The 21,148-nt window shown below is 31.5% G+C and overlaps 1 protein-coding gene and 1 long non-coding RNA gene across 2 annotated transcripts; one reads left to right on the plus strand and one right to left on the minus strand.

The window, feature by feature from the left end:
* Positions 1-6,758: 6,758 nt before the first annotated feature.
* LOC132603036 (class V chitinase-like) lies at positions 6,759-12,775 on the minus strand. Its single transcript, XM_060315897.1, has 3 exons — positions 12,257-12,775; positions 10,216-10,854; positions 6,759-6,911 (listed from the first exon to the last, which is right to left on the minus strand). Exons 1-3 carry the CDS (start codon positions 12,711-12,713, stop codon positions 6,883-6,885), a joined length of 1,125 nt encoding a protein of 374 aa, XP_060171880.1. The 5' UTR covers positions 12,714-12,775; the 3' UTR covers positions 6,759-6,882.
* A 4,756-nt stretch (positions 12,776-17,531) lies between these two features.
* Positions 17,532-20,749, plus strand: LOC132602095 (uncharacterized). The gene is made up of 3 exons (XR_009567591.1): positions 17,532-17,746; positions 18,393-18,444; positions 19,794-20,749. It is a non-coding gene; the product is annotated as an uncharacterized LOC132602095 (long non-coding RNA).
* The last annotated feature ends 399 nt before the right edge of the window (positions 20,750-21,148 follow it).

A 21,148-nucleotide genomic window follows, 5' to 3' on the forward strand; every position in this document is an offset into this window, starting at 1 on the left:
ACCCCCTACCCACACGCAAACAAAACCCTGTTTTCCTAATTTCTTGTTCTTTCTTGTAAGGGAAAGTTAGCGTTTTCCAGGGGAAAGAGATGGTGCTTTGAAGCTGAAAATAAAAAAATTGATTATCCCACGTGATATTTACTATTATCAACTCAAATAAGCTGAAAATAAAAAACATCCCAATGTTAAAAGACTTTTCCCTTCTCAAGACCACTTTTGGTAACGTAGGGGAAGGAGAGAAGATTTGGTAACACCAAATTAAATCTTTTCCCTTAAATTTATTCCCTGCCCTAGACTAAGCCCGTTAACCTGTTTCAACCGGCCCGGATCGGCAACCGGTTAGAAAATCGGTCGGTATCCGGTCAAAAAATGGGAACCGGTCAATTTTAAACAAAAAAAAAAAACTTTTTTGTTCTTGTTTATATATATATATAGTATTTCTTAGTATATTGTAGGTATATATTTATATAAGTTTATAACTAAAGTTTATATATTTACTAATTAACAATATATATGTGTATATATATTAAGTTATATGCTTAAGTTATAACTTTCTATTTATAACTTATATATATATATATATATATATATATATATATATATATATATATATATATATATATATATATATATATAAAAGTTATATGTATTATAACTTAAGTTACTTTCCAAATATATAACTTTTTATTTTTTAATTTAAGTAGATGTATATTATAAGTATATTCTTAGTATATTTTAGGTATATTCCTAACTTAATATAAGTAAAAATATGAACACAAGTAAATAAAAGAAAGTTCAATGAGTCATATATTTTATTCATTCATGGATAACATTTATTTGCAAGTTGTAGTTTTTTTTTGTAGTTTTTTTAAACTTGCAAATAATACATGAGTTGCAAAAAAGTAGTACAAGAATAAAATCAAAAAGTGCCAATCATTTGGCTAATATCCGCAATATTATATTCGGTTATTGAGATATCTTCAAAGTCTTCCATTTGGTCTATTTCACTTGCTATCAAATTTTCAATCTCTTCCTCTTCGCCTTCCACCGCTTCTAAGTTTCTGGTTGCGTCGCTCCTAATCCAATCATGAATGCAAACTAGTACTTCGTGAATGCAAACTAGTACTTGCAAGCTAAATCCGGATAATGAGCGTCTATGGTCTCCAATTTGTTGCCTTTTTTGGCTAAATGCACTTTTCGAAGACACCGTTGATATTTGAACCGTAAGGATATCTCGAGCCATTTTTGAAAGTACCGGATGACTCATCTTGTATTTCTTCCACCATGCTAAGACGTCCAAATCATTTGGTTGGTTGATATCCACATTTGGCTGCATCAAATAAAGGTGATATTCATTAAAGTTTGCATTATGAGGAGTTGGATGTGAATGTAAAACTTTTAAATTCAACAAATCTGACAAACACTTTTTGCTACTTTGAGAAGTAGTAGGGCGTGGAGCAACGGATGTAGCACTTTCTTCCAAAATAGAATAATCACTAAAAACTTTTCTAAATTCGGCATCAATCGTGAGCTTAGCGTCATGCAAAGATGGTTCAACTCCCTCATCAATTTCTAAATAATTATAAATTTGATCAACCAATGCTCTAATTTAAGACATTTTAAAATAAGGATTTAAAAGAGAACCCAATATAAATAAAATTGGGATAGAAAAAAATACTTCTTAAATTTTGTTGTCATAGAAAAAATAGCTGCTTTTAACCGGATTTATCTTTATACCCATATAAAACTCTAGCTATTTCCGCTAAGTAGGCTAAAATTTCAGTTGCCGTGGGATAGACTTGTCTAGAAAAAGCAAGAGTTGCACTATAAATATTTTGTAAAAGTTCAATACATTCCTTATCATCTTCCCAATTGTTAATATTTATCCAATCATCACTATCCGTGTTAAAATGGTTGTGAACTTGTTGTAGAAAAGCAACTGCATTTTGAACTTTTTGAATAGAATCTTCAAAATAGTCAAGACCATCTCTAACAATCAAGTTTAAAATGTGACAGCTACATCTCATGAAGAATATTTTTTTAGTGGAGGATTTAATTCTCTTTTTAAAAGACTAATCGTCTTTGTATTATTAGAAGCATTATCTAAAGCAATACAAAGTGTTTTTTCTATAAATGTTAAAAAATTTCATAATAGTTGACATTGAATCCGCTAAAAATTTCCGTTATGATGACCTTTCCCTTCATCATAAAAAAAAAGATATAATTCTTTTTTGCATCACCCAATTATTATCAATCCAATGACATGTAATAGCAAAAAAAATCTAACTTGTTAAGATTAAGACCCAAATCGGTGGTAACAGTTACAATTTAAAAAATGAAATACATGGCTTAAATAAAATTTATATTTTTATATAAATCTATATTATCCGCTCTATAAGTACTTTTAGGAATACCCTCAAACAACAGATTATAACAACGTTGAATATAAATAATAAATCTCAAACCCTAAGGAAAGGCAAATGGTTGCAACATATCATCATGGCCAGCAAAGGCAGATCAAAGCAACCCAGGCTATTCAAGCTCGTGTACACAGAATTTTGCTATGCAATGTGGATTGAAAGAAATAGACGAGTATTTGAGGGAAAGAGTAGAGAATGGAATAGGATTGCTAAAGAGATAGCCTATACTTGTACTGTGAGAGCACCTATAGGGCTGCGAACTTTGCTAGATCAGCTACAATTTTGAGACCGCCCTGTAGGATTTAGTCTATGTGTCGAAGTCATTTGAGATAGCTGAATGAGTGATTCAGCTATGGATTGTAAAGCCTTTCCTTGGTGATTAATAAAACTGATTAATTACCGAAAAAAAAAAAAAAAAGGCAAATGGTAGAGCATCAAAAGCAACCATTTTAACTATTTCTATACAATCTTTTTTCTCGTCATAGCTAAAATTTCTACCGGTTCGTAGGTTTATTGTTTGTTGAATACCCCCCACATTTGAACTCGTTTTCTCTCCCCAAACATCTCTATGTTTAGATCTTATATGACCCGTTAGTGAACCCGTTCCACCATCCTTATCAGTTTGTTGCCTAAAAATAAATTCTTGTTTACATATATTACATGTAGATGTTTGTCTTTCCTTATCTTTAGTCATAAATTTTCAAATTCTAGCGGTTGGCCTACAAGTTCTTGGCGAATTGTCTTGTGTATGTGATTGTGCTGGACCTGTATCTTCTATGAGATTTTCGGGGGCTTGTGTTTCATCATCATCAATTTCATTAAAAGTGCCGGTATAGTGTTGCATTACCTCATTATCTAAAAATGGATTATTTTCACCAATATCAATACCTAAATTAGGTGTTTCATTCACAAATATTTCCTCATTAAACCCATCCCTAGTAATACCACTCAGGGGCGGAATTATAGGGGTGCAAGGGGTGTCAATCGAACCCCCTTCGTTGGAAAATTGCACTATATATATGGGGTCAATTTTTTGATTCATGTATAAATATTAATGTTGCATCTCCTTAACATATTGGAGAATTCAACCCAGTGGCTAAGGTGCCTATTATTGAGCCCATGGTTGTGGGTTCGATTCTCTGTAACAACACTTTTTTTAACCCTTTTTTATCCAGTCCCTTTTTCTTGAACCCCCTAATCAAATGTTCTGGCTCCGCCACTGATACCACTACTACCGCCACCACATCTCACTCGTTTCAACATTATTAAATAGAACTAATTCAACACGCAAATTAATTGCAACAAATTAAATTGGGTAAATTAAATAGCAGAAAATAAAAATAGAGTTGGAACGAAGGTACCAAATTATCTGACTAATTTTCACCAAAGTGAAGGCGGTTAGAATTGCAAATCCACCAAAGCTTTGGAGCTACTTCGAATTGTTGCAAAATCACTAACTCCACCAACAATTTTTTTTTATAATTGTAAAATTAATAATTGAAACCAGAATAAAAGTTTATAATATTTAATTAAGAGAAATTTAAAATGACTAATTGTTAAAAAGTAGCTATAATTGAGAGAAACTGAGAGAAAGAGAAGAGTGAATTGATGTGGATTAAAATTAAAAATGGAGAGGGGCTTATATAGGGGTGGGGAATGGATTAAAGTGTATTAAAAAAAAGTTTGGGGGGTTGGGAGGCCAAAATTGTCGTTTGGAGCCGTTGGCAATGGCCATTTTTTGCAAAATGGACCGTTGCCCAACGGTCTAGTCTACAGCAGCATTATAAAAAAAAAAAATTGACCGTTAACCGGCTTTAAACGGTCGGTTCCGGTTAACCGGTTAATCAGTTTCATATTCTGAAAACTAGAACCGATAGAGATACCCGGTGGACAGGTGACCGATAAACCGATTTTAACCGGTTCAAATGGACCGGTTAACAGGCTTACCCTAGACAGATAGAAGGTAGAAACTTCCCTAATAACTACTTATTATCTATTATGACCTGTTTACTATTTTAAAGATTAAATTTTCTAATCTGACTATATACCTAGTTATAGAGTTATTGCGTTTAAATTTAGACATCGGATAACTAAAATCGTTTTTTTTCCCTCAGCATTTGATATGTGTAATTTAATTATTTTATGGAAAGGGTCAAAAGTGCCCTTCACAAAAAATCTTAATTTACAGTTATAACTGTTTATTTATGCTAGCAGCTACGACATCGAGACGATGGTCCACATGATGGTTATGAGGGGCTTTTGGTGGCAATGACGGGCGGTAATGATTGTGCAATAATGATAATTGATGGTGGTGGTTGGTGGCGGTTGTACAGTAATTGTTGATTGCATTGTGGTGGCTTGTGACGAAGTGGTGAGGAGGAAGTTAGTTGTTGTGCTTAGGCAAAAATATATGTGTTACACCAAATTAATAAGTTTTAGCATATAAAAATATATGTGTTACACCAAATTAATAAGTTTTAGCATATATAACTATCACTTAATTATAATTAATTAATAGGAATTTTTACTTGTCGTAGCTTCTTTTAAGACCTAATTATTAAGAATAATTATCCTTTTATTTAATTATAATTAGTAGCTACATTAATTTTGTAAATTACTATTCATAGCTATATGTAAATGCATAAGTTGGAGTGGCTGAAGTGGTATTAGGCGAGGCTCTCCCCCTGCCTGCCCAAGTTCAAACTTCCCCAACGACATTTATTTTCTTACATATTTTTCCTAGCTTTCTCTTCTTGTATTTGAGTGTATTTGAGCCAAATACAACAACAACAACCCAATGGCTCAAATACACATACATTCGCTTACACGAATTTGAATGTATATGTATATTTGACATACACACTCAAATACACAAAATAAATATGACGAAAATACAATCAAAATACGAGAAGAACTCAAAATAAGAGAAGAAGCTAGGAAAAATATGTAAGAAAAATAATGTTGTTGGGGGGTTTCGAACCTGGGCGGGCAAGGGAGAACCTCACCCAAATACATGCAAATGCTCAAAATACACGTGAAAATACACAGCTTATGCGTGTATGTTTACTACACCCTCTAAATTAGAAAAGGTAGCTATGGTTGGTACGTTCCACATTTAACGTAGTTATTCATGCAAGTTTGCCTAATTAATATATATTTTCTTCGTATTACGTAAATCACTTAACTATGAGTTGAAACAACGGATGTGGTACATATTTACCGGAGTGATTGTTCATTGATCGTGGACAAAGTAATGGTAATAGACTAATAGTGATGTGTTAATGATTTTGATATCCATGCAAATATGAATGAACAAATTAAATCTATTCAAAATATATAAGTGAATACAAAATAGTATCAAATCTCATCAATTTCCATAAGTGAGTTTTAATGGGGTCACAGTCTTAGTAATAGCTAGCCTTTTTTCGTTTGGATCATATATTAAGGTGATTCTAAAGTATTTTATCGTTGTCAATACTGAGCCGAAAATTTTAAAATATATTAGTCAAATCAGCTCAAGTAATCCGAACCAAATTAAACTCCTTTTGCAGGCTTGTAGTTCCAATCCCTCCATGCATCACAAAATTAAATGACAAATAAAGGAGTAAATGCTCAAAATACCCCCAACGTTTGACCAAAATCCCAATTACACACCTAACCTTTGCGTTGGTCTTATTACTCCCCTGGATAATTTTTTTCAGTATTAAAATGCCCCTTTTTTGCTGATGTGGAAAGAGCGTGACTACACAGCTCAGTGGCGTGTTATAGCCTTTAAAAAAGCATCTGACGTGTTTTAAAATGCCAACTGGACTGCCACATAGATAAATTTAAATTCCCTCCATTTTTAGGCTACTTCATCTCCTTCTTCACCCTATTTAATACCCATCTCCATTTTTTTTTGTCAAAATAATACCCATTATAAATTCATAAAACATAAAAAATAATACCTCCCACGAAAAAGTACTATATAGCAAATTAATACCACTAAAAGAAAAGATCATCTAAGATCTCATAAAATTAAAAAAAAAAAATTCAACGCAAAGGTTAGGTGTGTAGTTGGGATTTTAGTCAAACATTGAGGGGTATTTTGAGTATTTACTCACAAATAAAGCATGCCATCTATCCCAATTTGTTTGATACCTTTTACCTGGCAAGGATTAATTTGACCAATTATTGAAGTTAAAATCAACCTAGACTAATTCATTTATTAGATTTTAAATAGTCGGAAACTAGAAAAACTATTGTGGCATGCTGCAAAAAGAATTTCATATGAAAACAAGAAAATAATATCGAAAAATAAAAAGTGGCAAGTATTTTAGAAGAGATAAACAATATTAGTGGTACGTAAATGAAATTGAGAATACGAATTTATTTATTTTATATCGTGGTCCACATATGTCACCATATTATTTATTAGTAGTATACTCGATAAAGAAAATTACGTATTCCATCATTTCATAGCTTAAGATGAGGCTCCCCATGTTTGTGAAGCTGCAAGAGAAAGTGGTAGAAAATTAAAAATAAATTAAGAACATAAAGCAAATGAATTAATTGTGAAAGTCAACTATCTAATAACTCCAAAATAATTATATTGTTACTCTATTTGGTTTATCCGAATAAAACAAACGAATTTTTATTAATTTTTTCTAGTAGGTTGCTTCAGCATTTAAAATGAGGAAACTAAATAGTAACTCTCCTTAATACTTTTCATGTACTCTCTGGTGAATATCATAAAGTATTAATTAAGTTTTAAAATGAATCATTATAAACCCTAGTGAACGTTTCTGAAGACTAATTAGATTATCGCTCTCGATAATTTATTACATACGAAAATTTTATCATATGGAGTCCAATCGATTAATTCGAGTAAACGTATTGTTCTGTCAATAACACTGAAACAACTCTATTTATGAAAAAATAAAAGGAGGAGGAAAAGTCTGCACAATCTTTCTATTACTAGATGTTGAAGCACGGGCCTAATAGGCCTAATATGGGCTAACGACAAACATAATATTAGTATGATTATATTTTCGTTCGAAGAAGTATGTACAGGAAATTATTTGGTTTTATTTCATCTCAAAATTTTTGTTCCGTTGAAATTTTTACATTCTACTGGTCCTAACTAAAACTTTAGTAGTATAATTTAATAATGTAACATAACTTATTATTTTGTAATTATGAGAACATTCATTTGTTAAGTTGTAAAGCACAAAGAATCTAACATTCTATCTACTTTTTACTATCGCTTAATGCTATAAATTTATTAGGTTGGCAAAGATATATATTTGCTTCTTAGATTGAATTGTATTTTATACAACAACCGTGAGTCATTATACATTATTCTCATGAAGATCAATCATTTCTTATTTACCATTCACAAATAAAAATTAGAAAGTTCAGCGCATAATTCAAATGCGTAATTTATCTCGACGGATAGCAGAAAAGTTGTTAGCATGATACAATATTTGCTTTTGTTCTTCTTTCATAATTACAATGATATATTGTTAATAAGTACTTTTACCATTTATATCAATTTAGTGAAAATATTATCGTGTAGTCTCACATCATAAATGTATTTTCTTTAGAATTTAATTTAAATTCTACTAAAGTTTACGTTATATAGTTACACATCAAATTAATTTTTTGACCCATATATTTTTCTTTTATTTCAAAATTTGTTCTTGTTAATGTTAATTGGTTATATAATTTCTCAAATTGCAATTATTTTATTCATTATTTTGTCATCTTTTTCAATAAAAATTCGCTTGAATCTTTTTACTTATATTACTAATAAGTTGTATGTTCAAAACACGATTAATATAACACTGTAGTTTGTATTCCGTATTCAAAACTTTATTATATTAATGTTTGCTACGAATAAAAAGTTTGAAAAAATTTATTAATACTTTTAAAAAGAGAAGACTTTTTTAAAGGAAACTATTTTCCCCTCTTTGAGACAAAACAATAGCAATATTTAAGTATCAGTTGATAACTTGAATTTTAATTCGATTAATTTACAAGTGTAAAATATTCTATTGTTAATGTATGTAGATTGGATCTAAACAATACTTATTTTTTTTAAAAAAAATTGATTTGGATTTAAATCAAATTTACATTAGTTCAAATTGATAAATTAATTTTACGTGTTTAATATGAAACAACGTAGAAAATTGATTTTCTATTTAAATGAAGAACTGCTATTTTTTCAGTTTTGGTGAATATTCTTGGTTTAGCTCATTTTACTTGTCGTGTTATCTTTTGCATGTTTTTTTAAGGAAACGTCAATTAGAATTATAATTTGACTAATTTACCTTATTTATTATTTGATCTTCATTTAATTTTATTTTTTCTTTTACGACATTAATCTCTTTTCACATTTATTAAAGAGTAAGAATAAAAATGAAAAAGTAATTAAATTCTATCTTATTTTAAAATATAAATATTTTAAGTATATTTATTTTAGTAAACATAACAAATAAATGATATGGTAGAATAGTAAATACAACAGTTAAATATCTAGATTAAATCTCAGGCTAATATAAGAAAAGAAAGAAAATTGTATAATTTGGCTACTTAAACTTTTGAAGAAGCGCAATAATATGAGTCCACGTTTTTTACTGTACAATAATTTCATTTGCTCCCACTAATGGATTGATACGCATGTGATAATTAATCCATCATTATTGATTTAATGAAAATATTTTAAAAATTACATGAATATTATTTAATTTTTTAATATGAGATTCACTTTTTTTTTATTTTTTTTCACATAAAGTGGGAGGTGAATGACATACCACCTCCAAACTCATGCTTTTATATAAGTTAAATTCAAAAGTACTTAAGTTTTTATGAACGATAAAAAAGAAGAAAAACTACTAATAACGTGCTCCAGAAAGTACCCCAAAAAAATGGACTTGGCTCCTCTCTAGTGGAGGATCCCTCCGGTTCATCCAATGTAGTTCTTGTATAACTAACACGTGCCCCATTATTTATTCAATGGATCAGGTCTAATTTACTAACCAAAGGGCGTTAACTATGGTTACCAATAATTCTCTCAAATCTCAACAGAAAATAGAGCAAATAATACAACGATGCAAACATTAACATTTAATTTTTGTAAACCAAATTTCATCAAGTAATATTCTTTCTCTAAAGTTTACCATGTGTTAGGGAGAATCTCAATAGAGAAATGCTGAAATGAATCCAAGAAAAGGAAAACCCAAGAAAAATGGATTCCATCATAAACCAAAAATTCTGCATTTTTCCTTCTTCACAATTTTCATGGGCCCTTGTGGTTTTGAAGAAACCCCAAATCAAAAAGTTATTTATCCGAAGAAGACAACACTACTTCGTCAATCACCATTTCAATCAAAATCAAGCTTCAAAGTAGCTAAATTCACTGTCAATCCTTGAATTTTTGAAATATGTTTTTTTCAATCTGGGTGTGAAAATAGTGGTAGAAAAAGGGAAAGGTTCTGCCTTTCGGAGAGGATAAAGACGGTGTTTGTTTGGAGTGGAAAGAGAAGAGAGGAGAGAGAATTATTGGTAACCATAATTAATGTCCTTTGGTTAGTAAATTAAATTTGGTCCATTAAATAAATAATGGGCCACGTCCTAGTTATAGAAGACTACATTGGAGGAACTGGAGGGATCTTCCTCTGGAGGAGAGCCAACTCCCAAAAAGACTAAAGAAAAGAAGGGGGAAAAAGTTCGCTCAACCTCTTTTACTACTCAAAAATGCTTAAATATTTCTTCAGCTATAAAAATGATGATAGAAAAAAGAAAAGTTACTTACCTGTACGAGAAAGTATCCAATTTTGATCTTGTGCAATGTGCCATGCAAAGTAACCAAGCAATCCTCTACCTTTAACATAAGTAACCTTCTGTCTAACCGTTCGAGTATCATCATAACTAATCCAAGTATTTTCAGAGTAACAATAATCTCCAACAATGGTTGCATTATACACAGTCGTGGCGCTACTTTGCCTTATATAATTTCGAATTTGGCTATAAGTCATCGTCCCATCATTGTTCGGACTAACACTTGATTTTCCTGAAGTAGGCGCCTTAAGGTCATGAATATTCGCGTTAACCAATTGCCACGCATAGCCATAAAATGGAATTCCAAGAACCAATTTTCGGGTTGGAACGCCAGCTTGAATCCATGCAGTAATTCCATCACTTCCACTAACATGGTTTACGGGGTCAAATAATTGTGCATGTGAATTGGTTTGTGATGGTGACCGATTTGGTGCATAGAAGTCATATGCCATTAGGTTGATCCAGTCAAAGTTTCTTGCCACTGATTGAACTGGGTAGTCCAGATCGTCGACTCGTGGCAAGTAGGAAACCGCCGCGGTGAGAAGCAGCATCGGCCTACCTGAATTTTTCGCCTCTGTATTGATGGTAGTGCGCCACTCATTCAAAAGGATACCTGTTGAAAATGTAATTAAGTAAATAAAAGTCTACGCTAAATAACACTTTAAAGTTTGAATTGGTTGGTCATACAATTCATTATATGAAACCATAAGGGACATACATATTGGATTCAAGTCAAGTCTAATTATTAGTGGCAGAGGGAGCTTATACTCAACATGTTTAACTGAACCCAATATTTTTGTTACAAATCAAAGAAAAATAATGTGTGTGGGGAGAGAGAAAAATTAAAATTTTAAAATTTAATAGTAGTATTAAATTTTGTCCTATAATTGCGAAAGTAAGGAGCTAGAATTCATGAAGCCATCAAATTAACTCCTAATAAATCTGATTTTAACCATTATAAATGATAAGTTCAAATTATTTAGCAATGAAAAGGAATCAAACTCACACAGAAGGAGCATAATTGCATAATTAAGAAAATAAAAATTTATTCTCTTATATTTTGAAAAAAGGTTAAGTGATGTGGGATATATAGATGGGATCCAACATCTGAATCAGAGGTCTCAAGTTGTAGTCATTAGAATTGAGAACTTCAAATTTTTTTTAAATGGACTTTATACAACGCGAATCTAGATTAATCGAGCTAGTGAATATGTGATACTAAGTTATAAATCAAATTAAAGAAAAAAAAGAGCACAAGTACTTAAGAGCCCGTTTGGATTGACTTATAAGTTGTTTATAAGCTGCTTTCAGCTTTTTTGAGTGTTTGACTAACCAGATTAAAACCATTTTGTGTTTAAAATAAGCCCAAAAAATTAATTGGGTCGTTTGACTTTATTTGTCTAAAACAGCTTATAAGACAAAAAAAAATAAGTTGGGCTATTATAATATTTTTTGTTGTTGGCTTATAAGCTGTTTCCAGCTTATAAGCCGCTTTTTTTAAGCCCATCCAAACAGGCTCTAAATGATCACACAATTCAATACTTTGTCCGTCTTAATTTATTTGTCCGGTTTTGACTTGACGCGAAATTTAAGAAAATAACTTTTTTACAATAAGGTCTTTTGGCCACAATGACTCAAATGGGGTAAATTTATAGAACTATTTAGGTCAAATTTAATAATTTATGCTTACTTAATGTCATTTCTTTTTTTGTTCAAAGTTTATCTTAATTTAAAATTGTATAATAGAGATTATGGTGGTTTTTACATAAGTGTGGCCAAATTTGAGTTAAATTGGTGTGACAATTTAGCAACTCTCAATTTTTTCATCTTGTGATTGTCGTCTTAAATTAAAGATGTGTATAATGTATCAAAATATTCTTTAATCTTGTGATCTTAAATATACGTATAATGTGAAAAGTTGAAATGAAAGAATTGCCAAAAAGAAAAAAGAGATTTTTTAAAAATCGACTAAAAAGGAAAATAAGATAAATAAATAGAAATCGAGAGAGTATTACCAAAGTTTGCCATGTCTGTAGCTGATTCTGGGTATTCCCAATCAAGATCAAGGCCATGAAATCCCAATTGCCTAGCTAATCTTATTGATGAATCAATAAAACTTTTTCTTGAATTTGGTGTTCTAGCCATAACTCCATATGCTGTTTTATTGGCACTTCCTCCAGCTATAGACAATAAAGTCTTTACTGAAGGATTTTTCCTTTGAACTGTACTTGTAAATTGCCTGAATGATTCTTCATCTTCCGGCTTAATGATTAACTGATTTGATTGAGGATTAAGATCAGCAAATGCACAAAATAAATGAGTGAAAAGAGTTGAATCAATGTTGTTTAAAGCTAATCCACTGTCCCTGAACCAGTATCCTCCCTTGATAACATTTTGGCCATTAGAGAAAACTAGTTGCTGGAGGAAGAAAAATGAGAAGATAATTGAGAAAAGTTTGATGGAATTAGCCATTGAATTGAAGGTTAATTGGACGATAGCTAATTTAATATGTGGCTTTGAGTTTAGATATTATATAAGTTTGAAGATTTGAGTTATAAGATTATTATTACTGTCTGCCGACGACTTTTATTTCATTAACATCTAGTAAAAAGTAAGTGAATCTTGTTATTTCTAAAATGGGAATTAGTCAAATAGCTGATATATTATCCAAATTATTTAATTTTGTGATCCGATATATTTCTGGTAGATTCAAAAAATGTTATTAGTAAATTATTTTGTATTTACTTTTATCATTAACGGGCTACGGTAAGGAATGATGGACTCTATATATTTAAATTTTTCGAAAAAAAGTTTAAATTTATCCCTCAACTTTTGAATATGGTAATTATCCTACGACCGAGTGCTTGTTAGGGGGTCAAGGGCAAAAAAAACTTTTTGAGAGTAATATTAGATTAAAATTTAACGAATGATAAGAGTTATTCTATTTCGACAAGTTCATAAACAAATTTAAATTTAACCTTTCCTCATTAAAATGATATTATGCTCTTTGCACAAATTGCCGGTTAGATTTAATATCTACTTTTTCTAGGCAGTATATATAGCTTATATACGGATGATACATGTTATATACATATTATAAATATATTATATATCCGCCAGTAATTTTTAGTTAAACAACTATTTAGTTTATTCTTCTTTCTTTTTACCTTTCGTTTGATTTTTCTTTCATGGGTTCTTGGAAAATGGATCATTTGTGGTGACTTAGCCTTATGTTTGACTATTTTATCACGTGATGATGTAAATTTGAAAATTTTGTTGCCGGTCTTGCATGGTTTCTTGTGAAAGCAATGGATCTTGGTGAGAGACTTGACAATTGCTGTTATAGACTAGAGAATATAAGGATCCGTTTGGCCATAAAAAAAAATCACTTTTTATTTTTTATTTTTTTTACACTTTATTTAAAAATTAACGTTTGATCATAAAATTTTTAAATACAACTTAAAATTGTATTTAGAATTTAAAAAACATCTAAATCTTATTTACACTTTTTTTCACATTTGTTACTTTCACTATATTCAAGCGGCCAAATATTTTTTTATAAAAATCTATAACCAAACACAACTCGATCTTGAATTCCTACTTCAAAATTCTAAAAAGGCAAAAAATATTTGGTTTTAATGGCAAACGCCTACTAAATATCAGTATATTTTTCGACCACGGCTCTATGAGGTGGTGCTGTATAGGATAGAAGAAAAGATGTATTTGGAGTCTAAACTAACGTGGAGTAATAGCTTACGATGACAGACGTTGCCAATTCCAATTTCATTATTTGACTAAATTTCACAGCAGCCCCATGTGACGATGATACTACGGAAGGACGCGATAGAATGGATGGATCAGTAAACTTTAGATATCGGAATTTAAATTTGGATTACGCACCAGATTAGTGAATTTAGGATATTAAAATGATAGTCAGAATCATTAAATTTCGGATATCAGAATACAAATATAAATTAATTGAGTGTACAAATTTAGATCATTAGATTGCGAATTTAAATTAGTCGAATCAGTAAATTACGGATATCAGAACGCAAACCTATGCTTAGCTTGTTTGGCCAAGCTTATTTTTCTCCAAAAGTGGTTATTTTAAAAAGCAAGATGTTTAACCAAGCTTTTAGAAGAAAATAAGTTCTTTTGGAAGTAATAGAAATTGTTTTTTAGAAGCTAAAAAAATAGCTTCTTCCCAAAAGCACTTTTTTTAAAAGTGTTTTTGAGAAAAATACACTTAGGCCTCATTTGTTTACATTAAGATTAAAACGTCTGAATATTAAGATGTGCATTAAGATCTAAATGTCTGAATCTGAATGCACATTAGAATATTAAGATATTCTCTCTAGATCTGAATACTGAATGATTAAGTTTATTTGTTTTCAATATCTGAATGTGCATATGGAATTAACCAATATATCAATGAAATTTTATAAAAAATTTATTTCAGCAAAATAAATTTATTTTTTGATAAAAAAGTATTTTAAATATTTATATTTGATAAATAATTTGAACTATCTAAAAACCTTTCTCTATCAACTGAAAGTGATAGAGAGCTATTATAGTTGAATCCCACAAGATATTTTTTAGTAAGAAACTTTATTAAAATAAGACAAAAGGAGTAAACTTTTAGATGCTTGACACAATTTCTGAATGTTCTCCGTTGTTTCTTGAAGCTTGTATTATGTATGAAGTTTCAAATTTCATTAGAGGGTTATGTAGTATTCAATTTTTTTTAGTTCATTGTTATTGTCTTATAGAGTCACTGCAATCTTTCAAAGATTGAGAAGTGGAGGGAGGGATTTTATGGGGAAGGTGGATTCACTCATGTTTAATTTTTCTGGTGCAGATTAGAGCATGAATTAGGTAGATATACATGAGATTTCAAGCAAAGTTTTTAAGAGACTCCAAAAACCTAGAAAACTGTTTTGCTATTATAGTTAATTAGTTATTTTTTGCGCTTTCAAGAGTTCTTGGTAAACATCAATGCACCCAAGATTTTACGAATATAAAAAATACAAGACTAAATTATGAAAAATTACCAGTTCAAGAGGTTAAAATTGGTATCTGAAATAAGTGGTGGAAGATTTTATGAAATAAGAGTATTATTTAAATGAGTCTGAATTGTGTTAAGACTCTGTTATAGATCTGATTCATTCAGACCTATTAAGAGGCTTCATAAGGAAACAAAATAAATAAACTTAATGAGCTGAATCTGAATGACTAAGATTTAGACCTTAAAAACAAATGCACTTAATGGGCTGAATATGAATGATTAAGATTCAGACCTCCATTAAGTGCAAATAAATGAGGCTTTTAAAAGCACTTTCTAAAAGCTTGACCAAATACTAATTGCCAATCAAAAGTGTTTTTTTAAAATTAATTGACCAAACACAAACTGCTAATAATATTTTTTAAAAAGTTTTACCAAACATCTGAGTAATTTTTATTAGTTTTGATTCTTTTTTCTTTTCCTCAAAGATCTTTAAGTTTTTTTTTTCACTATAATATTATATTACTTGAAATAAAAAGGGTATAATCATTATATAGAGGGAGGGATAAAAGAATTGGAGGAATAACTACCTTATTGTTGGTTCTTACCATTAATAGCTATCATTTTTTTTAAAATACATTTCGTAGCCTCCTTTTAAGTAATACCTGTATGTATTTTGTGTATTTGCATGTACTCAAATAGATGCATAATCTGTATCTTTAAAACAAATCCCTTAATAATAGGCATTAACTGTGATCTTAAATTAGGGAGATATAATTCCTAATAATATCTTTCATAATTTTAGCTTTCAGTTCCTTCTTCAACCACGATTCTCCTTCTCTCCCCACTTCTTTTTCAAATGCAAAGTAAATTCAAATTTCAAACGAATTAACAACAGAGGAAACACAAAACACAGAGAATACGATCATTCCAAAGGTAATTCAAAAATTCATGTTTTTTTTAAATAAAAACACTTAAAATCCCATTGTATTTCACTGTTGTATTATTTGCGTAGTTTTTTCCCCTTAATTCTAGAACTATAGCAATTAATTATTATTTTTCCGAATTCCTCTTCAGTGATAAGCTGCGATTCAATTTCAAGTATGTTTGAAAATATGTTTGAATGTAGTATTTTGTGTTGTATGTTATTCGTGTATTTGAACCAGTGGTGCATGTGTTTGTGTATTTGAACAAGTGATGAACTATGTATTGAATACAGATATATTCAATTTCATATATATACTCTCTGTTTGTACTAGTGTATTTGAAACAGTCATTGTTTTTATATGTATATGTGTTTGATTCCGGGATATATATCTCTGTATGTATTTATGTATTTAAGAAAATGTTTCATATGCTGTTTATTATAAGTATTAATGTATTTGAAAGTATGTATATATTTGATTCTCTGAATTTGCTTATAGTTTTATTAGTTCACTTTCCCCATTGCTAATTGTTTACCATTGAATTAATTTTGTCTATTATTTGATACTGTATTTCAAGTTGTAATCAATCTCAACGAATTCATTCAGTTTGAGTATAATAATATCCATTGTATCATCATTGCTAAGACGAAAACTGTTATGTAAATTTTAAAATCGATGCTGTGGTTTTCAAAGAGTATTCGACGTATATAGATTTGTTACAAGCAGTTGCAACTCAGTTGAATGTAGACACACAAATAAAAAACATATACATCAAATATACAGTTGAAGGTAATGATATGCCGATGGAAATACACAATGATATGGGTGTGAGTGTTATATCCCGTATTTTTTAACGTCGTATTATTTGTAAGCTGAGGTGGGGCCCACACGTCAAGATTTTTTTTTGGAACATGTGACAAGTTATATGAATCACATATGTAAAGTTAAACACAACTCATGAAGGACCCTTGGGCCAAATCAAAGTGGAAGCCCTCCAAACGAATATTTTTAAGAAAACGTTTTCGGGTGACCTGACTTCAAGGGGAAAAAACAGTATTATAAGTTTGGAATTTGGAAAACTAACAAGAAATAGAAGTTGTAGATAATTGAATTAGCTTTCCAACCATAGGTCGTGGGTTCCCAGGTGACATCGGTACAAGGAGATATGGACGTTTTAAGGTCGAAAGATCATTGGGCTAGGCCCAACTCGGGGATCAACCGGGTTGGCCCAAAAAAAAAGAAAACATTTAGGCCCAAAAGTGATGTTGGCCGGCCATGGTGTAATGGCCCAAGCCCATGGGAATTTTCCATGTGGAAAATTATTATAAGAGATCATTTAAGTTGCCTTGAAACATTTAGAAACTTCAAGAACACTTGAGAAAAAGGAAAGAAGGAGAAATCTCCAAGGCCATTTCGGCCAAGTGCAAAAATTGCCAAGAAAATTGACAAAAATTTCTTCAAAAATTATTTTCTACCAATTAAAGGATTCCTAGCAAGGTGGAGTGGTCTTTGGAGCAAGAAAAATCCATATTCTAGCAAGTTGCAAGTCTTAGCTAAGTGAAAGATCAAGGAAGAAGGTAAGAACTTATTCTTTACATGCTATGGATATTTTTGCATGTTGTAGTGTGCAAAAGTGAGTGAAATTCATGAATAGCAAGAATATAGTTGTGTGGCCGTGAGTTGTATATCACATGTATAGCCGTGTATATTTGGTGAATCATGAATGCATGGTAAGCAAGTTTTATTTAGTATGTTGGTTGTTGTGTTGTGGATTTTATATTGCAAACAAAAGCCTAATGAGCTTAGTGAAGTATTAGTAGTTGGAGGCTTGTCTTGGAAGATTATGTAAATTGAATATTATGTTCTTACATGTATGGAAGATAATGATATTAGTATGGTGTTGTTGGAATATATATTATAAGGTTGTTATTGTTTTCATTGGAGTTGGAAGGTTTTGAAAGAAGTAGTAAATTGATTAAGTTGTTATAATGTATCTTGGATTGAATATGGAAATTGTTAGTGTGGTTGTTGAAATTATGTTGATAGTTTGGCCGGGTTTGAATTCTCGGATTGTTGTTGATTAAAAAAATTGGCTAAGTCGAAGTTTTGGAGATGGTGTATTTATAGGGGAAATGCTGCCGAAATTTCGGTAGCCAAGTGTTACTTTAAGAATCCAATTCTAAATGCTCTAATCAAGGTTTGGTAAATGTGACCAATTTGTAGATTTCGGCGGATTTGCAACTTGAATTTGGAATAGCAAAAGAAGCGGAAAGAGGTATGTAAGGCATCACCCTTCCTTCTATGGCTTTTCTTAGACGTAATAAGTTGGATACGAGCCTCGGGGACAACTCAATTCTCCGGAATCCGCACCCAAAGTTTCCCCTTTTTCGTTCAGTAGAATTGAACTAAAAGTTGTGCGAAATGTTAGAAAAAAAAACTTCCTAAGCATCTACAACTTGTATAAAGAGGACCCGACTACCCTAAAACCCTCCCAAGTGACGTCATAAAATGTAATGAACGTAAATTTGGTACGCCGCCTCATTTGACCCGAAGTGGGCCCATGGTTCCCGAATTTTCCTTATTGTTCCGCTTGACCTATTTTGAAGTAGAATCCAAAGGAAACTTTTGATCCTTATACCGCTTATCTAACGATAAGTAATGTAGATATTCTAATGAGAACATTTCTATGATGATAATGATAATGATGAAGTAAGGAAGAGAATATGTCTATGACAAGTATGACGAGAATGATTGTATGTCAAAAATTCTTAAGTGAAGGATTCAATAGGAATACAAGAATAATGGACTAGTTCTTGAGTCCAACCCTATTCTTTTGTCATGACTCTATTTTCTAAAGACTCTAAAATACATGAAGTAATGTTTTATGAGTTTTACGATCTTGTCCCATGTTTTCTCTTAATGCTATTCTTCATTGATAGTCTCGCCTCATAATATTAGTTCCTTCAAGGTGAGACATAACGATCATGATTGTTTCATAATGTAATCGGAGGCTACCGACCTTACTTCACTCCGACGTGGACATGGTTTTCTTGGACTCCCGAGCGTGTTGTATGCATGTTATAAGTATATGTACATGAGACACGTATATGTATATGATAAAAGAGCCAGAGCGCTATAGACGCTGATATATGTACATGATACACGTATATGTATATGATAAAAGAGCCAGAGCGTTATAGACGCTGATATATGTACATGATGTATGCATATGTATACGGGGAAGATGGAAATGAGGGCAGAGAGTTATATACGCATATCCACCTGATCGGTTGGTATTATATGACATGATATCATCCCGGACGCGGGATGTGTATATTTATGGTTAAATGGATCGGCTGTCGACGCCTCGGCAATATGACATGCTCTATTTTTATATATATGAACAAGAAATGCTTTTCAAAGAAAAGTTAAGCATGCATGGTATCTGCCAAAGGGCACTTATATGTACAGGTTATGTTTCTACCTCAGGACATGTACTATAACTCTTTTATGTCATTATCCCTGTTTTATATTTTACGTATGTTATTATTCATGCCTTACATACTCGGTACACTATTCGTACTGACGTCCCTTCTTGTGGACGCTGCGTTTCATGCCGCGCAGGTCAGCAGACAGGCGGATTTGGTTCCTAGGAGCCCTACCAGCAATACTTGTCAGCGCTCCAGTTGTCCCGGAGCCTCAGTTTCTTGGTACTATTTTGTGTATATATTCGGGCACGGCAGTACTCGACCCTTTCTATGTATATGTGTACTATGTTTAGAGGCTCTTAGACAGATAGGTACAGTTAGATGTTTTGTATTTTGGATTGTTCGCGTCGTTGTATAACGTGATAGAAAAGTTTACCAGTCTATGTTTATGACGATGCTACTAATGTTAATGTCCAGTAACGAAAAAAAAATATATATGGAATAGTTCCTACGGCCCGCTGAGAGGTAAAGGTAAAAGGATAGATAAGGGGTGCTCGGTACAAGTACCAGGTACTCGTCACGGCCCCTAGTTGGGTCGTGACAGTGAGGGTGTATGTGGAATTGAAGAAAGAGAACAACGGTTAGCGATGTATCCATTGTGCATAAATACAACTGATAAAAGCAATGATAATTGTGTATCTGGTGAAAGTTGTATTCAAGGAGAGGTTTTGCAACTTGGTTACACAAATCAAACGAATGCTATGGAAACAAGTCGGGACTGTAGACTTGACTTCATCAAGTTGTGGCAATGCCGTTGTTGTATTCGAAAATGACACCAATATGGTTATATCAGATAAAAACCAAAAAGAGGTTGTTGTTGATCAAGTCTACAAGGACAAAGATACATTAAAGGCTGTTATGGCGAACTATGCAATTTCCAACAGATTCAATTTCTGTACCGAGAGGTCTAATGCTATAAGGTAAGTTTAAAAGGTCTGAACGAATATATTTTAATTTAATGTGTTGATCTGATGTATTTTAACTCAATTTATTTGTATTCATGTTTGTATTTGAAGTTATACACTAGTATACGTATCTGAAGAATACGATTGAAAATTCAGGGTGTCAAGTGTTGGTAAATCGGAAATGTTCAGATTTAGGGAGTTTCGTGATACATGTCTGCTAAAAAATAAGTTGTATTCACAATGCCATGCGACAAGTTGGTTGATAGGTGGAATTTTAAGGCCAAAAATAGTCAACCATAAGAGGAAATACACACCTAATGATATAGCAGAAGATGTCAAAACTGATCTTGGAATGGATGTGTCATACATGGTCGCTTGGCGGGCTAAAGAAAAATCCATCAAGGATTTAATAGGTGAACCATCGGATTCTTAAAAAAAATTACCCGGATACCTATACATCATGGATAAAACATATCTGGGTTCACAAATAAGAATGCAAAAATCCGACGATAAAGAGTTTCTGTATCTGTTTATAGCATTGTATGCATTCATCAAAGGCTTTGAGTGTTGTAGACCAATTGTGGTA

Source organism: Lycium barbarum, chromosome 7 (genome assembly GCF_019175385.1).
Source record: "Lycium barbarum isolate Lr01 chromosome 7, ASM1917538v2, whole genome shotgun sequence".
NCBI lineage: Eukaryota > Viridiplantae > Streptophyta > Magnoliopsida > Solanales > Solanaceae > Lycium > Lycium barbarum.

Coding starts and splice junctions, on each gene's coding strand:
- LOC132603036 (XM_060315897.1), bottom strand. CDS start 12,713: ATGGCTAATTCCATCAAACTTTTCTCAATTATCTTCTCATTTTTCTTC. Junction 10,855..12,256: donor TACAGACATGGCAAACTTTG/GTAATACTCTCT, acceptor CATTTTCAACAG/GTATCCTTTTGAATGAGTGG. Junction 6,912..10,215: donor TTGGATACTTTCTCGTACAG/GTAAGTAACTTT, acceptor TTTCTCTTGCAG/CTTCACAAACATGGGGAGCC.